The sequence below is a fragment of the Pelodiscus sinensis genome, chromosome W, assembly GCF_052426305.1.
Source record: "Pelodiscus sinensis isolate ZL-2025 chromosome W, ASM5242630v1, whole genome shotgun sequence".
Taxonomy (NCBI): domain Eukaryota; kingdom Metazoa; phylum Chordata; order Testudines; family Trionychidae; genus Pelodiscus; species Pelodiscus sinensis.
Window position 1 is genome coordinate 10,131,321 of NC_143084.1, and position 15,614 is coordinate 10,146,934.

Below are 15,614 nucleotides of genomic sequence, written 5' to 3' on the forward strand. Positions count from 1 at the left end.
AAAGTTAGGGTTCAATAGATATATTTATTTATTTAAGCATCTAAAAAAAAAGTGGACTGATTTAAAAAAGATGCAGAGCACCTGCACCTCCTACTGACGTCAATAAGATCTAAAGATGCTCCGCTTTTCTGAAGTGTCTTATTCAGGTGCTTACATGTGGTTTTCAGAGCCTAACCCAAAGCATCAAGAATTAAAATGATTACCTTTATGATATAAAGCTAAACCCAATTTTAAAAAGCCATTTAAAACACAGAAACTTACCTCTTCTTGCATAATTGGTATCCATATCTTTAAACTGCACCATAACAAAATCTGAAGACTTGAACAAGATACTCTCTAATATATCTTCCCATTTTGGCCCCAAACTGGATTCTGCATTTTTTCGATGAGCAGCATCAAGCACTAAATCACACTAATATTAAAAATACAAGTTTAATTCTAAATATTTAATTGAACAATTAATGACTCATTAATTTACGTAACAAGATTTCAACAAGTATCAGGCATATGTCAAATACTGAGTAACTTTATTGAAACGAAACTGCTTATGGGTAATTCCCCAACAGAAAGAGGCTAGATCTGAATAAACTTAAGAATTAGGGATGTAAAATCCCATGTACAGTCTCTTCCCGACTTACGAACCGGTTACGGACCAAGCAATTGGTCGTAACTCGGTTCGTTCGTAAGTCGGACCCCATTGAATTACACACGACCACAATGTTCGCAAGTGCGGATCGCGTTCGTAACTCGGGGTCCGCCATTTATGACAGCTTTGGTCGTAACTGCGAACAGTCGTAAGTTGACCGTTCGCAACTCGGGGACCAGCTGTAATATGTTAACTGGTTAAACTATAGGTTAACCACCCATGGCCCGGCCAGGCTGCTCTGGTTGGGCCTGGGCGCCAGTTAATCAGTTATCCCAGTAAGCATGCCAGTAAGGTCTCCAGCCTTTTTACACCCAAGATCACTTTTTAAATGTCAGGGCAAGCCGAAATCTACCCCACCCCTTCCTTGAGGCCCCGCGCTCCCCATCCCCCTCCTCTCACTGGGTTGAGACAGGAGGTGCAGGCTCTGGGGTGGAAATAAGGGATTTGGGTGTGGGAAGTGCAAGTTCTGGGAGGGCATTTGGGTGCAGGCGGAGAAAGGAATGCTGGCTTGGGGAGGGGGCTCCAGGCTGAGGAATGTTGGGCTCAGGTGGAAGGCTGGGGTGCTGAACAAGCCGCAGGCTTGTGGGTGTGAGGGTGCAGGAGTTTGGGTTGGGATGTATGAGGGGCTCAGGGCAGGGAATTTGGGAGTATGATGGGCTCAGGACACAGATTTGTGGTGTGTGGATGGTGCAGGAGTGTTGTGGCAGAAGACTGGGGATGTGGGGGGGCACAGGACAGGGGGTTCAGGTGTATGAGGGTCTCAGGGTTGGGGTCTGGGGGTGGTACAGGAGTGTTATGCTGCAGCCAGATGGGGGCTTGTTGGCCAGGCTTCATTTTTAAATAAAATACTATGTCCAACACAAAACGTTTCAGCATTGTCTTTATTTATGGGAGGGGCAGGGAACCTGTTTTGGGTCGGGGGCCACTGACCCTTAGAAAAATCAGTCGGGGACCACACAAGTGAGATGCAAAAAAATCAACCCCTCCAAAACCCCCCAAGCCTCACTGATGTGACCCCAACTGAAACACCTCACTCCCCTGGTACTCCAGCCCCATGTAGGGGTGGGGGGAGGTAGGACTGAGGTTCAAGGCCTCAGGCCAGATGAACTCTTCTGGTGTTCCAGGGTTAGTGGATTTTGTGGGCCCCTCTACACTCTGAGGTGGTGCCAAAAATGAGGGATCCAGTGTGCGGGACAGAGCTGCCAGTGAGTGGGATAGGGATGGGGGTGCGGAATCTGAGTGGAAAATAGGGTACAGGAGCAAGCTGGGGATAGGTGTCCGGCCAGGAGGAAGGGGGCAGGAGCAGGGTGCTGGTGGATGTCTGGCCAGGGTGCTGGGGGGGGGGGGGGGGGGGGGGGGGGGGGAGGGAGTCTGGTCAGGGGAGAGGGGCAGGGGCAGCTCAGCTGGTACCTGGGGGTCTCCAGGGATGAGGCTCTCTGGGGCAGGATCCGTGGGGGTCTCCTTTAAAAATCCATACGCTCCGGATCCTGTGCTGCCATCTTAACATGCACCCCCCCCAGAGCACAGGGAAGGAAGGGAAGACAAGAAAGCATGCACGCTGTTGTGAGCAGGGAAGGAGAGCGCGCACTTTCTTGTCTTCCCTTCCTTCCCTGTGCTGCCTTCCTTCCTGTGGAGTTGGGGGGGGGGGGGGGTCCCGCGGCTGCACGCCAGATCTGACTTCTCAGGAAGCACGCCCACTATTACCCACTATTATGAAGAGAGGAGCAGCAGCATACATGCTTCCCGAGAAGCCGGATGCGGCGCGCAGCCGCAGGACTTCCCCCCCAATGCCACAGGAAGCTGGAGCTAGCTCCATTTTCGCGGGAGGCTGTAGCGCCAGTGTGGTCTCCTCATTGGGGGTGGAGGAAGCAGGGGAGGGGCTGGAAACACCTCGCAATCGACTGGTTGGTGACCATGGAGTTAAACCTTTACATCCCTATTAAGAATTATTTGCTTTACTCTATGAATGAGTAGTAAATCTGTGAGCTTTGTAGAAAGAAAAAGCAAGCTAAAAAGTTACCTTAGGACTGTAGGTTTTAAAAACTCCTTCATATATACCTCCATTTTTCACTTGTACTTCACATTTGGATCCCTAAAATGTGAGAGAAAAAAAACAAGCACTTTGACGTAAAGACTGTCAAGTGACATCTGTGTGTGCTTTCTTCTTTACTTGTGTTTTTGTGTATTTAATGCGAAGAGCTCAATTCTTATCCAGGCCTTTACCATTCACTATTTCCAGACACTCACAAACATGTGCCTATGCTTTGCATATCCAAACCCTTGTGTGCACTGAAGAGTTTGTCCTAATGGTGTCTGCAGGTGTCCATTCAAACATTTATGGCACACAAGTGTTACAATTGTTCAAGTGCACATGCAAGTGTTTGCAAGAGCAAACTGCGCGCATACATATGTGCATGCAAGGAGAGGGTGAAGGCTGAAAGCTTACCCAAAGTATCTAGCAGCAAGAATGTGGGACTGGCCTGGGTGATTCGCGTCTTACTTTTACCATGTCAGCATTTTCTTAAAAACATAACTTTTTGGGTGGACTGTATTCAGATTTAGGTTTTAAACTGACATTTGTTTCACTTACTCAAAATCTATCTAAGGCTACGTCTAGACTACAAGCCTCTTTCGAAAAAGAGCATCTAGACTGCAACCACTTCTTTCGAAAAAGCGAGCCGCTTTTTTGAAAGAGAGCACCCAGGCAGTCTGGATGCTCTTTCGAAAAAGCCCTGTTCACATTCAAGAAAGCCTTTTTTCGAAAGAGCACTTTCGAAAAAAGGCGTTCTTCCTTTTAAAATGAGGTTTACCACAGTCGAAAAAACTGCCGCATTCTTTTGATTAAATTTCAAAAGAACACAGCAGCAGTCTAGACGCAGGGGAAGTTCTCTCGAAAAAAGGTCACTTTTTTTTCTTAAAAAACCTGTAGTCTAGACACACCCTAAGATGGCAAAGCCAAAATAAGTAGGGGTGTGGGAAGAAACATACAGTTCATTATAAGCAATGTGCAACTTTCTAAACTAAAAACAGTCAGCACTATGGTTCTTCATAGTTGAATCCTGGCAAAAGATAGCCACTGTTCTAATTTAAAGGCTCACAATTAAGCTGCAGTTAGTTTAATATTTTATAATTAATTCTGTATCAGCATCTCTAGAGATGTTTACACTCCGGTCATATGATAACTTACAACAACTGATGTAAGTATGTGAACCATTCTCATGTTTGCATAGATGCCATCAAAAGAAATCTGAAAGATAAAAAGTTTGTATCAGAAAGCAAAAAAGTAGAACTATTTAACCACAACAATTAAAATGAGGTTATGGAAGAATTCCCAGCTTCAAATATTACTACTTTGTAAGAGCATGTAGATCAAATACCTTGTTGTAGGGGAGCCTGCACTACCCTGCCTTGGCAATAAATGGTGATGTCTGCCTTGTCCAAAGTGCGGAATTCTGGCCTGCTCAAGTCTGACGTCTGTGTGTTTTGTTACAAGGCCCGAAAGTCAGGAACTGTTTTGCATAACAAAGCAGATTAAGCCTGGTACATGAGACCACGTCAAGAACACAGGACAAGCAGCCTTGTACTGGTACTTGTTTCTGATAAGCAAAAAGTACAGATGCAGCCATGAAACGGTTAACTGCGCACATAGCAGTAACATCCTGAGTAGCAGGATGTACCCCAAATAGGGGCATTGGGCATTTGACGTATCCTACACAATACGTAATCAATTGGTAAATATTATTAGAACAACCAAGTCTCTCTCTGCTATAAATTGGGTTTAGTAAGAACAATCGATGGGAGGGAATGGGCAGGATTGACTCACACGTCCTGCTCAAGGTAGCTAGAAGTGATTAGGCCACACTGATTGGATGCTATCCCACATTTAAGGCCACCTGGAACCAGTTCAGGCAGGGCATTAGGTCACCAGTGACTTCCTGGAGCTGCTGTCTGAGATGCATGCTTCAAGGTACGCCCCCTGTACAGGCGTTTCTCAGGTTCTTCTCCTGCTTGCCTACCTCTCTGAGGGACAGCAAAGCATTTCCACTGTGCGCTTTGGTTGCCCTGTTTTTGGATACCACAGCACACCCTGCTATGGAGCCAGAGCTGCCTCTGGGCATGCAACGGCCCCTGTCATGCTGCAGTTTCTGCAGGCTGCCCTCCAGGACCTGCAGGAACATGACCCTGAGCTGCTTGAGGAGACCCTCAATATGTGTCTGGGAGTTCAGCTCTTCCAGCTGCACCCCACTGTGGAGCATCGCTTATGGCGACTGGACACCAGTTCCAACTGGTGGGACCAGCTCGTCATGGTGTGGTGGGACGACCAGCAGTAGCTCCAGAACTTCCATATGAGGAAGGAGATATTCCTGGAGCTGTGTGCCTGGCTCGCCCCTACCCTTACACGACAGGACACGGAGATAAGACCCATCCATCCCCCTGGAGAAGTGGGTCGCCATCATGATTCAGAAGCTCTCCACGCTGGACAGTTACTGATCCGTCAGGAACCAGTTTGGCGTGGGGAAGTTAACCGCCGGGGCCCTCATCATGCAGGCACGGTGCTCTCGGGCTGCAGTCCGGGGGCGGGGGAGGGTGCGAGTACTGGAAAGGGGGACCCTAGGGAAAGGGGGCATTGGGGGTGGGGGGGAAGCCCTCATCCCCAGGCAGTTCTCTAGTCCCGCCCTCACACAGCCCTGCCAGGGGGGCAAGCTCCATAGGGGGCGGCTCCTGGGGTGTTTGTGGGGGGAGGGCTCGGGGACCGCTTTGATTCTCTGGGGTTTTTTGTTTGTTTGTTTGTGAGGTCTATCAACACTGTCGTGCTACACAGTGTCATCCACCTCAGCAACGATCGTCGCCGGCTTTGTCGCCATGGGCTTCCCCAACTGCAGGGGGGCTATTGACGGCACCCTCATCCCCATCCGGACCACCAGGCATCTCAGTACATCAACTGGAAGGGAGACTTTTTGATGGTCCTGCAGGCCTCGGTCGACCACCGCGGACAGTTTTCAGACATCTTTGTCGGCTGGTCGGAGAAGGTGCATGACGCCCGTGTCAAGGCTGTTCCCCACTCTGGCACAACAAATGCAGAAGTGGGGGCCCACAAAAGCACCCCAAAACCTTATCTCTACAGGCTTTGGTACAAAAAACTCCCCCCCCATCCTAATATCCAGACTTTGGGGAATATCTGCTGCCACCACCCAAGTATTCCAAGAAAACCAGGGAAGAGATCACTTGGGAAACCTCCTCCCTAAAACCTCAGGGGGTATCTCAAGCTCTTTTCCCCAAAGAGCTTGACAAGAAAAAGAGAAAACAAGCTGCAGTCTGTGGTAGCTGACTCCTAGTCAGACAGACAGACCTCTCAGGACACAAAAATGAACCAATACCGGTTAGTAAGAAAAAAAAAAAAAAAAAAAGATGGTTACTTACCTGTAACTGTTGTTCTTGGAAATATGTTGCTCATGTCCATTCGAATGAGGTGTGCGCATGCCGCGTGCACGGTTTCCAGAGCGTTTTTTCCCCCAGCGCTACCCGACAGGCCAGCAGGTCGCCCCCTGGAGTGGCGCCGCTATAGTGGAGCATAAGTACCCCTGCCGGCCCTCCCCCTCCTCAGTTCCTTCTTGCTGGAGACTCCGACAAAGGGGAGGTGGGGGGGAAATCAAATGAACATGACCAACACATCTTGAACAACAGTTACATGTAAGTAACCGTCTTTTCCTCGAGTGATTGCTCACGTGCATTCAAATGAGGTGACTCCCAAGCTAAAACCATATGGAGGCGGTGTCGGAGATGCACTCCTAAGGACAACGCAGCACGATGGCCATAAACAAATCAGCCATAAATTTATTCAACATAATAAAACAACTCATCTGAGGTACTTAAATTATGACCATACTCTTTTTTTTTTTTTTTTTTTTTTTTTTTTTAAAGGTTTACAGAACTGAACTGAGAACCACGGAACCCAGAGCAGCATCATTCCTGGCCTGCTGGGTAATAGCATAGTGCGCCATAAACGTGTGACCAGTGGACCACGTGGCCGCTCTACAAATGTCAACTATTGGAACTCGTGCCACAAAAGTTGCCGAGGACGCCTGGGCTCTAGTGGAGTGAGCCTTAACATGGGGCGGCTCCCTGTGTGCCAGAATATAACATTCCCGGATACACGAAGAAACCCAAGAGGACAGTCTTTAGACCGATACTGTCTTCATTCTTTCCACAAAAGAAATAAACAGACATGAATTGCAAAAGTGCCTCGTTCTATCTATGTAAAAGGCTAACGCTCTTTTTGCGTCCAGTGAACGTAAGGCCTGCTCCTTAGGGGAGTGGTGGGGCTTTGGAAAGAAAACAGGTAAATAAATGTCTTGGGACATGTGGAACGAGGAGACTACCTTAGGGAGGAAGGCTAGGTGCGGACACAGCCTGACCCTATCTGCCAAGAATACCAAATACGGGGGTTCTACTGTAAAAGCCCTGAGCTTGGACACCCTCCGCGCCAAGGTTATAGCTACTATGAAGGCCACCTTAAGCGACAGGTACTTAAGCGAGCACATGGCTAAGGGCTCAAACAGGGGAGACATAAGCTTAGTAAGCACCAGATTAAGGTCCCACTGAGGCACAGGTGCCCTCACGTGCAGAAACAACCTATCTAGACCCTTGAGGAACCTCTTAACGACATGGTTGGTAAAAAGGGATCTGCCGCCAACCCCAAGGTGGAAGGCCGACATGGCCACCAACTGGACCCTGATTGAAGAGGTAGATAGGACCACTTGACGCAGCTCAAAGTAGCAGTCAAAGATAACCGGTACCGGGGCCAGAAAAGGGTCTAGCTCCCTACTGACTGCCCATAGGGAAAACCTCTTCCATTTGGCTGCATAGGATGACCTGGTAGCTGGCTTTCTACTCCCCAGCAGATCCGCCTGCACACCCTCGGAACAAGCCAAGCTCTGGCTCTGTAAACCACGGATAAGCCAGGCTGTAAGGTGGAGGGACCTGATGTTCGGGTGGTACAGGAGACCTCCGTCCCAGGCTTCAGTGACCAGGTCTTGAGTGGGCGGGAGAGGCCGCGGCTCGTCCTGTACCATCTCCAGCAGGATGGGATACCAGAACTGCCTGGGCCAGTCCGGGGCTATCAGGATGACCTGGGACCTGAACTGCTTGGTCTTGGCTAGGACCCTGGGAACAATGGGAAATGGGGGGGGGGGAATGCGTACAGCAGGCCCCAAGGCCAATCGATGACCAGGGCATCCCCTCTGGACCCTGTCCCCAGGCCCAGGAACGAGAAATAACGGGGGCACTTCTTGTTCACTTCTGTGGTGAACAGATCCACCTGGGGATGACCCCACCTCTGGAAGAGAGGTAAAAGGACAGCATCCTTCAAGCACCATTCGTGGGCCCTGAATGACTGGCTTAGCGTGTCCGTCAATGTATTCTTGCGAAGCGGCAGATACGTTGCCTGGAGATGAATGTTGTGGGCTATACAGAACTCCCAAAGGAGAACAGCTTCCTGACATAAGGGAGAGGAGCGAGCCAGACCCCCCCCCCCCCACACACACACACACACACACACTTGTTTATATAAAACATGGCTGCTGTATTGTCCAGCAGCACTGACACCGTTTTCCCTGAGAGTTGGGCTAGGAAGACCTTGCACACCCTTCTGACAGCCCTCAATTCCCTGACATTTATATGTAAGCCCTTCTCACGAGGGGCCCACAAACCCTGCGTCCTGTGGTGCGCCAAGTGAACGCCCCACTCTTCGTCCAAGGCATCTGTTATCAGTCTGACTGAGGGCACCTCGCTCAGGAAGGGGACCCCCTTGCACACCTCCTCCTGTCGAGTCCACCATTGCAAAAAGGCCACTACCTCCGGAGGCAATGACAGAATGGAGTCCCAATGAGCCCTGGCCTGGTTGAACAACCTCGCCAGCCAGGCTTGTAGGGGTCTGAGTCTCAACCTGGCGTGGCGAACCACGTTAGTACAGGCCATCATATGTCCACGAAGCTTCATAAAAGTCCAGATCGTTGTAAGCGGGACAGCATAAGGTCTTGCACCATGGTCGCCATAGCTTGGAACCTGGCCATGGGGAGATACGCCTTTCCTCTCGTGGCATCTATGTAGGCTCCCACAAACTCTATGTTCTGAGAAGGAGTTAACAGATTTCTCCTCGTTTATCAGTAGCCCGAGTTCCACAAAGAGGGATTTTGTAAATGTTATATGGGCTAGCACCTGATCCCTTGACCGGCCCCGGATGAGCCAGTCATCCAGGTACGGAAAAACTTGGACCCCGTGCCTTCTGAGGAATGCTGCCACCACTGCCATACATTTTGTAAACACTCTAGGGGCAATGGAGAGCCCGAACAGCAGAACCGTGAACTGAAAATGGTTCTGAGCCACCACAAATCGGAGGAACCTTCGGTGACTTGGCTGTATGACCACATGAAAATAGGTGTCCTTTAAATTGAGGGCCACGTACCAGTCCCCTACCTCTAGGGCTGGGATGATGGAGGCCAATGTTACCATCCTGAACCTCATTTTCTTTATCACCTTGTTAAGGTTTCTGAGGTCCAAGATAGGCCGGAGTCCACCTTTCAGCTTGGGGATAATAAAATAATGGGAATAAAAATCCCTACCCTCCAAGTGAGGCGGAACTCTCTCTACCGCTCCTTTCTCGATGAGCGAGAGGACCTCCTGCTGCAGAAGGGCCTCGTGAGATGGGTCCCTGAAGAGGGACTGGGAGGGAGGGAAGGGGGCAAACTCATAAAAGGGATGGAGTAACCCATCCTTACCAGGCCTAGCACCCACTTGTCGGAGGTGATGCGGGCCCAGGCCTGGAAAAAATGGTACAACCTGTCTCCAAAGGGAGAGATGATAGCGGGGGCTGGTATAGGGTCCTCAGGCACACCTTCAAAACTGCTGTTTAGACTGCTGGGTGGGAGGCGGGCAGTCCACGATTTTCTCCAGTACTCTTGGAATTAGAGCCACGGGGGGAAATGCATACAGTAGCAACCTCCCCCAGTGGAAAAGGAACGCGTCCCCCAGGGAGTGGATGCCAATCCCTGCTCTGGAGCAGTACACTTTGCACTTCGTGTTGGTAGAAGTAGCGGAAAGATCTATGGCGGGTAGACCCCAGCGGTGGAAAATAGATTGAAGCATGTCCGCCTGGATCTCCCATTCATGGTTGTGTGGGAAGTATCTGCTCAGCGAGTCTGCAATAGAATTGCTCACTCCTGGCAGGTACGATGCGATGATGGTAATGTCGTTGTGGTTGCACCAGGTCCATAGACGGACTGCCTCTGCGCAGAGGGAGTGGGATCTGGCACCACCCTGCCTGTTGACATAAAACATTGCGGCGATGTTGTCTGTAAGGATCCTGGTGACTGTGCCTTGTATGTGAGGTTTGAAGTGTCTGCAGACGTGGAATATCGCTCTGAGCTCCAGTAAGTTGATGTGGAGCATCATTTCTGTTTTGGACCACCAACCTTGGATTGTAGACGTACCCATGTGCGCACCCCAACCGGTGAGCGAGGCGTCTGTCGTTATCTGCTTTGAGGGCTGGGCTTGGTGAAAGGGGACACCTGCCAGCATGTTCCTGGGTTCGGTCCACCAGCGCAAGGAATTCCGAACATGGGTAGGCAACACCACACGCTTTTGAATGCTGTGTTTGGCGGGGTTGTATACCGAGCACAGCCGGTGCTGGAGACAACGAAAATGTAGCCGTGCGTGGCAAACCACCATTGTGGTGGCCTCCATATGACCCAAAAGCTGAAGGTGAGTACGCACGGGAAGTGTCGGAGAAAGCGATACCGTGTGGACCAGGTCGCATATGACTTGGAAACGGTCTGCAGGTAGATACACTCGTGCTAAGAGTGAGTCGAGGCGAGCTCCTATGAACGTGAGAGTCTGGGTCGGCTCTAAACGTGACTTTTCCATATTTACAATTAAGCTGAGGGAATTCAAGCGATTCCTTGTTACTGTGAGCATGTTGAGAGTTTCCAACTGAGTGCGGCCCTTGAGCAAGCAATCGTCCAAGTAGGGGAAGATCGAAACCCCTATTTTGCAAAGATGTGCGGCAACTACTGCCAGGGTTTTGGAGAATGCCCTGGGAGCGGAAACCAGACCGAAAGGCAGCACTCCGTATTGGTAGTGCTCCTGCCCGACTACGAAACGCAGAAAGCGTCTGTGCGCTATGTGTATCGAAATATGCGTCCTGCAAATCGAGGACTCCGAACCAATCTTCTTTGCTCAGTGACGGTATGATTTTGCTTAGCGTGATCTTGAAGCGTTGCTTCTTGATGTATCGATTTAAACGTCTCAAATCGAGAATTGGTCTCCACCCTCCGGATTTCTTGGGGACGAGGAAGTATCGAGAGTAAAAGCCTCTGCCCCTGAATCTTGTGGGCACTCTATGGCTCCAATGGCAAGAAGATGATGAACCTCCTGCTGGAGCGGAGTCTCGTGGGATGGGTCCCTGAAGAGGGACAGGGTGGGTGGGGTAGTGGGAGGCATGAAGATGAAGGGTATGGTGAGGCCTGACTTTATTACTTCCAAGACCCATTGGTCTGAGGTGATGTTGAGCCAGTGGTGGTAATAAGGCCTCAGGCGATGGTGGAAGAGAAGGATGTTGGTGGATTTTTTGTACCGTGAGCACTGAAGATGTGATCGCGTCCTCGACACAGGAGTCAAATTTGCTGTTTGGCGCTAGCCCGAGCTGGCGCACGGTTTGACTGCTGGCGCTTACGCTGCGGACGCTGCCTAAATCGAGGTTGGTCGGGCACAGGCTGCTGTTGTTTCTGGAATGTGTAGTCATACCTCCTTTGAAAGGTATAGTACGTTTAAAGGGAGGAGGATATATTCCCAGCGTCCGCAAAGTGGTGCGTGAGTCCTTACCGGAATGTAGGACGTCATCTGTTGAGGTGGCAAATAATCTCTTACGATCGAATGGGAGGTCTTCGACTTTATTCTGGAGCTCCTTAGGTGCTCCAGATGCCATCAGCCAGGAAGCCCTGCACATGGCGATACCTGTTGCCATGGCACGTGCTGCTGTATCTGCGACATCGAGGGCGATCTGGAGCGATGTTCGACAGGCGGTGTATCCCTCCTGGACTATCGCTTTCAACAGAGGTCTCTTAGCCTCAGGGAGGTGCTGCATCAGTTCGGGCAATTTGGCATAATTGTCGAAATTATGATTCGAGAGAAGAGCAGCATAGTTTGCAATCCTGAGCATTAGGGTTGATGATGAATACATCTTGCGCCCAAATAGATCAAGTTTTCTAGTGTCTTTATCTGGGAGTGAGCTTCTAAACTGAGATGTCTTGTTTTTATGGCGTACTGCATCCACTATTAAAGAGTTGGGTTGAGGATGATTGAAAAGAAAATCCATATCTTTTGATGGGACAAAATATTTTTTAAATCTGCTCTTTTACTAGTAGGCGGGATCGAAGTGGGAGTCTGCCAGATCTTGTGTGCCACGTCCATAATCGCCTCGTCAATTGGAAGTGCAATCCTGCGCCGTTGCTAGGGGTGCAAATTTTTCAACAACTTATGCTGCTTTACCTGTGCCTCGGACAGCTGGACCTCCTGGCTTTGCGCCACACGTTTTAAAAGGTCCTGGAATTCTTTGAGATCATCCGGTGGCGAGGTGTCACCTGAGGTCACAGCATCATCTGGTGAAGGAAATGATGAATGCACATTAGCTGACACGTCCGTCTCTGTGTCCGAAATCTGTCCCTCCTCGGGGTCCGAATGGCCATGCTGCGGATCTGGACTCCTTGGAGGGTGTGGTAGATGAGTAGGTGATCGCACCCTGGGCTCAATATGCTGAGAAGCCGGGCTAACAGAGCGGCAGGAGCACGGTGATCTCCGATGAGAGCAGGAGTGACTGTGACGAGTTGACACATAGTAGTATGGTCTGTCATAATGAATGTAGTGACGATCTGAGCACCCCGGAGACGAGTGTCGAGAAGATATGACACTGGCATACCTGATGTAATATGCATGGCGTGGTGAACGTGTAGGGGAGCGCAGATATCGGGAAGGAGACCACGGTCGAGAATGCCTTGAGTATGTGCAGCCAGACTCCCTACGATAGCGATAATACGGTGATAGACTTCTGCGGGCACGAGCTTCTTGATCCTTGGTGAGGTCAGGTGCAGAGGAATGGTGCTGCAGGGATGGCCCAGGCAAAGCTATTGGAGAAGGCAGAGGAGAAGCAGCGTGCCTGCGAGACTTGGAAGTTGCCTTCCTAGGTGCTGAAGTAGACAGGTGTGCTGACAGAGCAGCAGCCGCCTGCGGAGCGTGTGAGGTGAGGAGAGCGGCACCGAGGCTGCCCGTGCCGGCAGGGCAGAATCTTTAAGGCGGCGCTCCGGTGCCGTGCTGAGGACAGCTCCGGGGGGGGGGGGGGGGGGGGGGGGGGGGGGGGGGGGGGGGGGGCTGCAGCTGTGCGAAGCGGCACGGAGGCTGTCGGTGCCGGCAGGGCAGACTCTTTAAGGTGGCACTCCGGTGTGGTAGGAGGTCGGGAGCGTGGTGCAGTGCCGGTCGGCTTCTTAGAGCCTGAAACAAGCGCCGTGCCTGTAGAGGAGCCAGACGTGCCCGGCTTGTCTCCTGTGCTTACCCGCTTCTGCGGGACAACAGGCAGGGACCTGGCTGGAGAGGGTTTCTCCGTCATGGGAGGGCTACCCTTTGGGGAGGGAGCCCATCCCCTCCCTACATCAAAGCCAGCATTCGTAGAGCCCATGTCTTGAGGCATGAGTGCCTTATCAAATAAAATCATTTTTAGCCGTCTCTCACGGTACTTGCGGGCTCTGGTGGTCAAATTAGCACAGTGGGTGCATTTTTGGGGCAAGCGTGTCTCCCCAAGGCACCTAATACAGGAGGCATGGCCGTCAGAGATCGGCATTGCCTCGTGGCATAGCGAGCACTTTTTAAAACCGGGGGAGCCCGGCATTTTTGCCGCTTGAGTGCTTGCGCTGGTAACCGCTTGCCGTTTGTTTTATATCGTCGTTTTGCTTCTTTCCTTTCTGTTTCTTTCTTTCTTTATTTCCTTGTATTCTGGTATTTAGCTTTTTTTTTGTTGTTGTTGTTCTCCAAGAGAGAGAGAGAGGCCGCGGCTAGGCGCCAAGTGAGAACAGCGGGAAACAGCAGGGACGGAGATAACAAGTACAGGCAGTCCCCGACTTACGCGGATCCGACTTATGTCGGATCCGCACTTACGAACGGGACTTTCTCGCCCCGGAGGTCGGGGCGAGAAAGCCCCGTTCGTAAGCTGCTCCAGTGCCCCTGGTCTGCTGGAGACCGTCTCCAGCAGACCAGGGGCACCGGGCGGGTTCCCGCGCTTCTGAGGCTTTGCCAGAGCAAAGCCTCAGAGGCGCGGGACCCCCCCGCGGCTGCAGCTTCAGTCCGGGAGCCTGTGGTCTGCTGGGGACCGTCCCCAGCAGACCACAGGCACCGGGACTGAAGTCGCAGCCGCGGGGGGGTCCCTGCCTCTGAGGCTTTGCCAGAGCAAAGCCTCAGAGGCGCGGCACCCCGCTGCCGCTGCGGCTATGCTCCCCGTGTCCCTGGTCTGCTGGGGGGGGGGGGCGCAGCTAGTGTGTGCCCCCCCCCCCCAGCAGACCAGGCTTTTGTTTTGGACTCTGGGGCAGAGCAGCTGGGGCGCTGCCGATTGGTCCTGCAGCGCCCGCTCTGGGCACTACTGGACCAACCCGGCAGCACCCCAGCTGCTCTGCCCCAGGTCCTGATTCAGCCGCTGCTGGTCAGTTTCAGCAGTGGCTGAATCAGGACGCCTGGGGCAGAGCAGATGGGGTGCTGCTGGGTTGGTCCAGTAGCACCGAGGAGCGGCGCTACTGGAGCAACCCAGCAGCACCCCAGCTGCTCTGCCCCAGGCGTCCCCAAGTCAGCTTCTGCTGAAACTGACCAGCGCTGACTACAGGAAGCCCCAGGCAGAGTTGCTCTGCCCCGGGCTTCCTGGAATCAGCTGCTGATCAGTTTCAGCAGCAGCTGACTTGGGGACGCCTGGGGTTCTTAAGTTGATTCTGTATGTAAGTCAGAACTGGCGGTCAGTTTCAGCAGCGGCTGAATCTGGACGCCAGTTCCGACTTACATACAGATTCAACTTAAGAACAAACCTACAGTCCCTATCTTGTACGTAACCCGGGGACTGCCTGTAGTGAAACGTCTCTATTTCTACTGCCTTTTTTTTTTTTTTAAATAGTGAAGATAAGGAAAGGGAAAGGTAGATAAGGTTGCTGAATTAAATTTTAACTATTAACAAGATGTCTGAAGTACTCTGAGGAGAGGAGAGGAGAGAGCTCCGTCCGCAGCCAGAGGCGGCTGAGAGGAACTGGAGCGGGGGCCGGACCGCGCAGAGAGGAAAGGGCGCGAATGGCCTGGAGCGCTCGCGCACGCGCGGTCCAGCCGAATGCAGCTATGTGAAGCCGCCGATTCGCGGCACCGGGACGAGCCCGACACCAGACGTGGAGCACCCACGGGGACTACCCGAAGAAGAACTTTTATTATCGAAACAAAACTACAGTTGCAGGCATAGTTGAGATGGCTAGATGGTAAGAGCCACCAATTGATATACAGGCAGTCCCCGGGTTACGTACAAGATAGGGACTGTAGGTTTGTTCTTAAGTTGAATTTGTATGTAAGTCGGAACTGGTACATATTGTAGGGGAAACTCTAGCCAAACATTTTTTTTAGTTTTGGATAGCATAGGGAAAGGTTAACTCCCCTCTAATGTTTGTTTTGCTGTCTGTTCCCCTGTTCAGAAGATTTCACATCTATTTCTGTCCCTGTGACAAACTCAGGACTAAAGGAGTAACTCATCAAATACCAAACAGCTCTGCACCATGCTTTGAGCTAATAGCTTTATTTCCACACACCACCCAGGGTTCTAGGAGGAGGGTCCTTTTTTTGCTAACACAATGAGGCCAGCACTTTGTTTGTTTTGGTGGAGTCTTTGTTTGCCCAGGGAGCCCAG

The 15,614-nt window shown here is 51.4% G+C and overlaps 1 protein-coding gene across 14 annotated transcripts in view; it reads right to left on the minus strand.

Annotated features, from left to right (window-relative positions):
• LOC102445074 (ataxin-2-like) overlaps nucleotides 1–15,614 on the minus strand; it is a 257,980-nt gene that overhangs the window by 213,216 nt on the left and 29,150 nt on the right. For all 14 annotated transcript variants that reach the window (XM_075914768.2, XM_075914775.2, XM_075914776.2 and 11 more), the window contains exons 3-5: nucleotides 3,834–3,893; nucleotides 2,667–2,738; nucleotides 262–412 (exon numbers count right to left, since the gene is read on the minus strand). In XM_075914768.2, coding sequence (XP_075770883.2) covers nucleotides 262–412; nucleotides 2,667–2,738; nucleotides 3,834–3,893 — 283 coding nt within the window. The remainder of the gene's footprint in view (nucleotides 1–261; nucleotides 413–2,666; nucleotides 2,739–3,833; nucleotides 3,894–15,614) is intronic.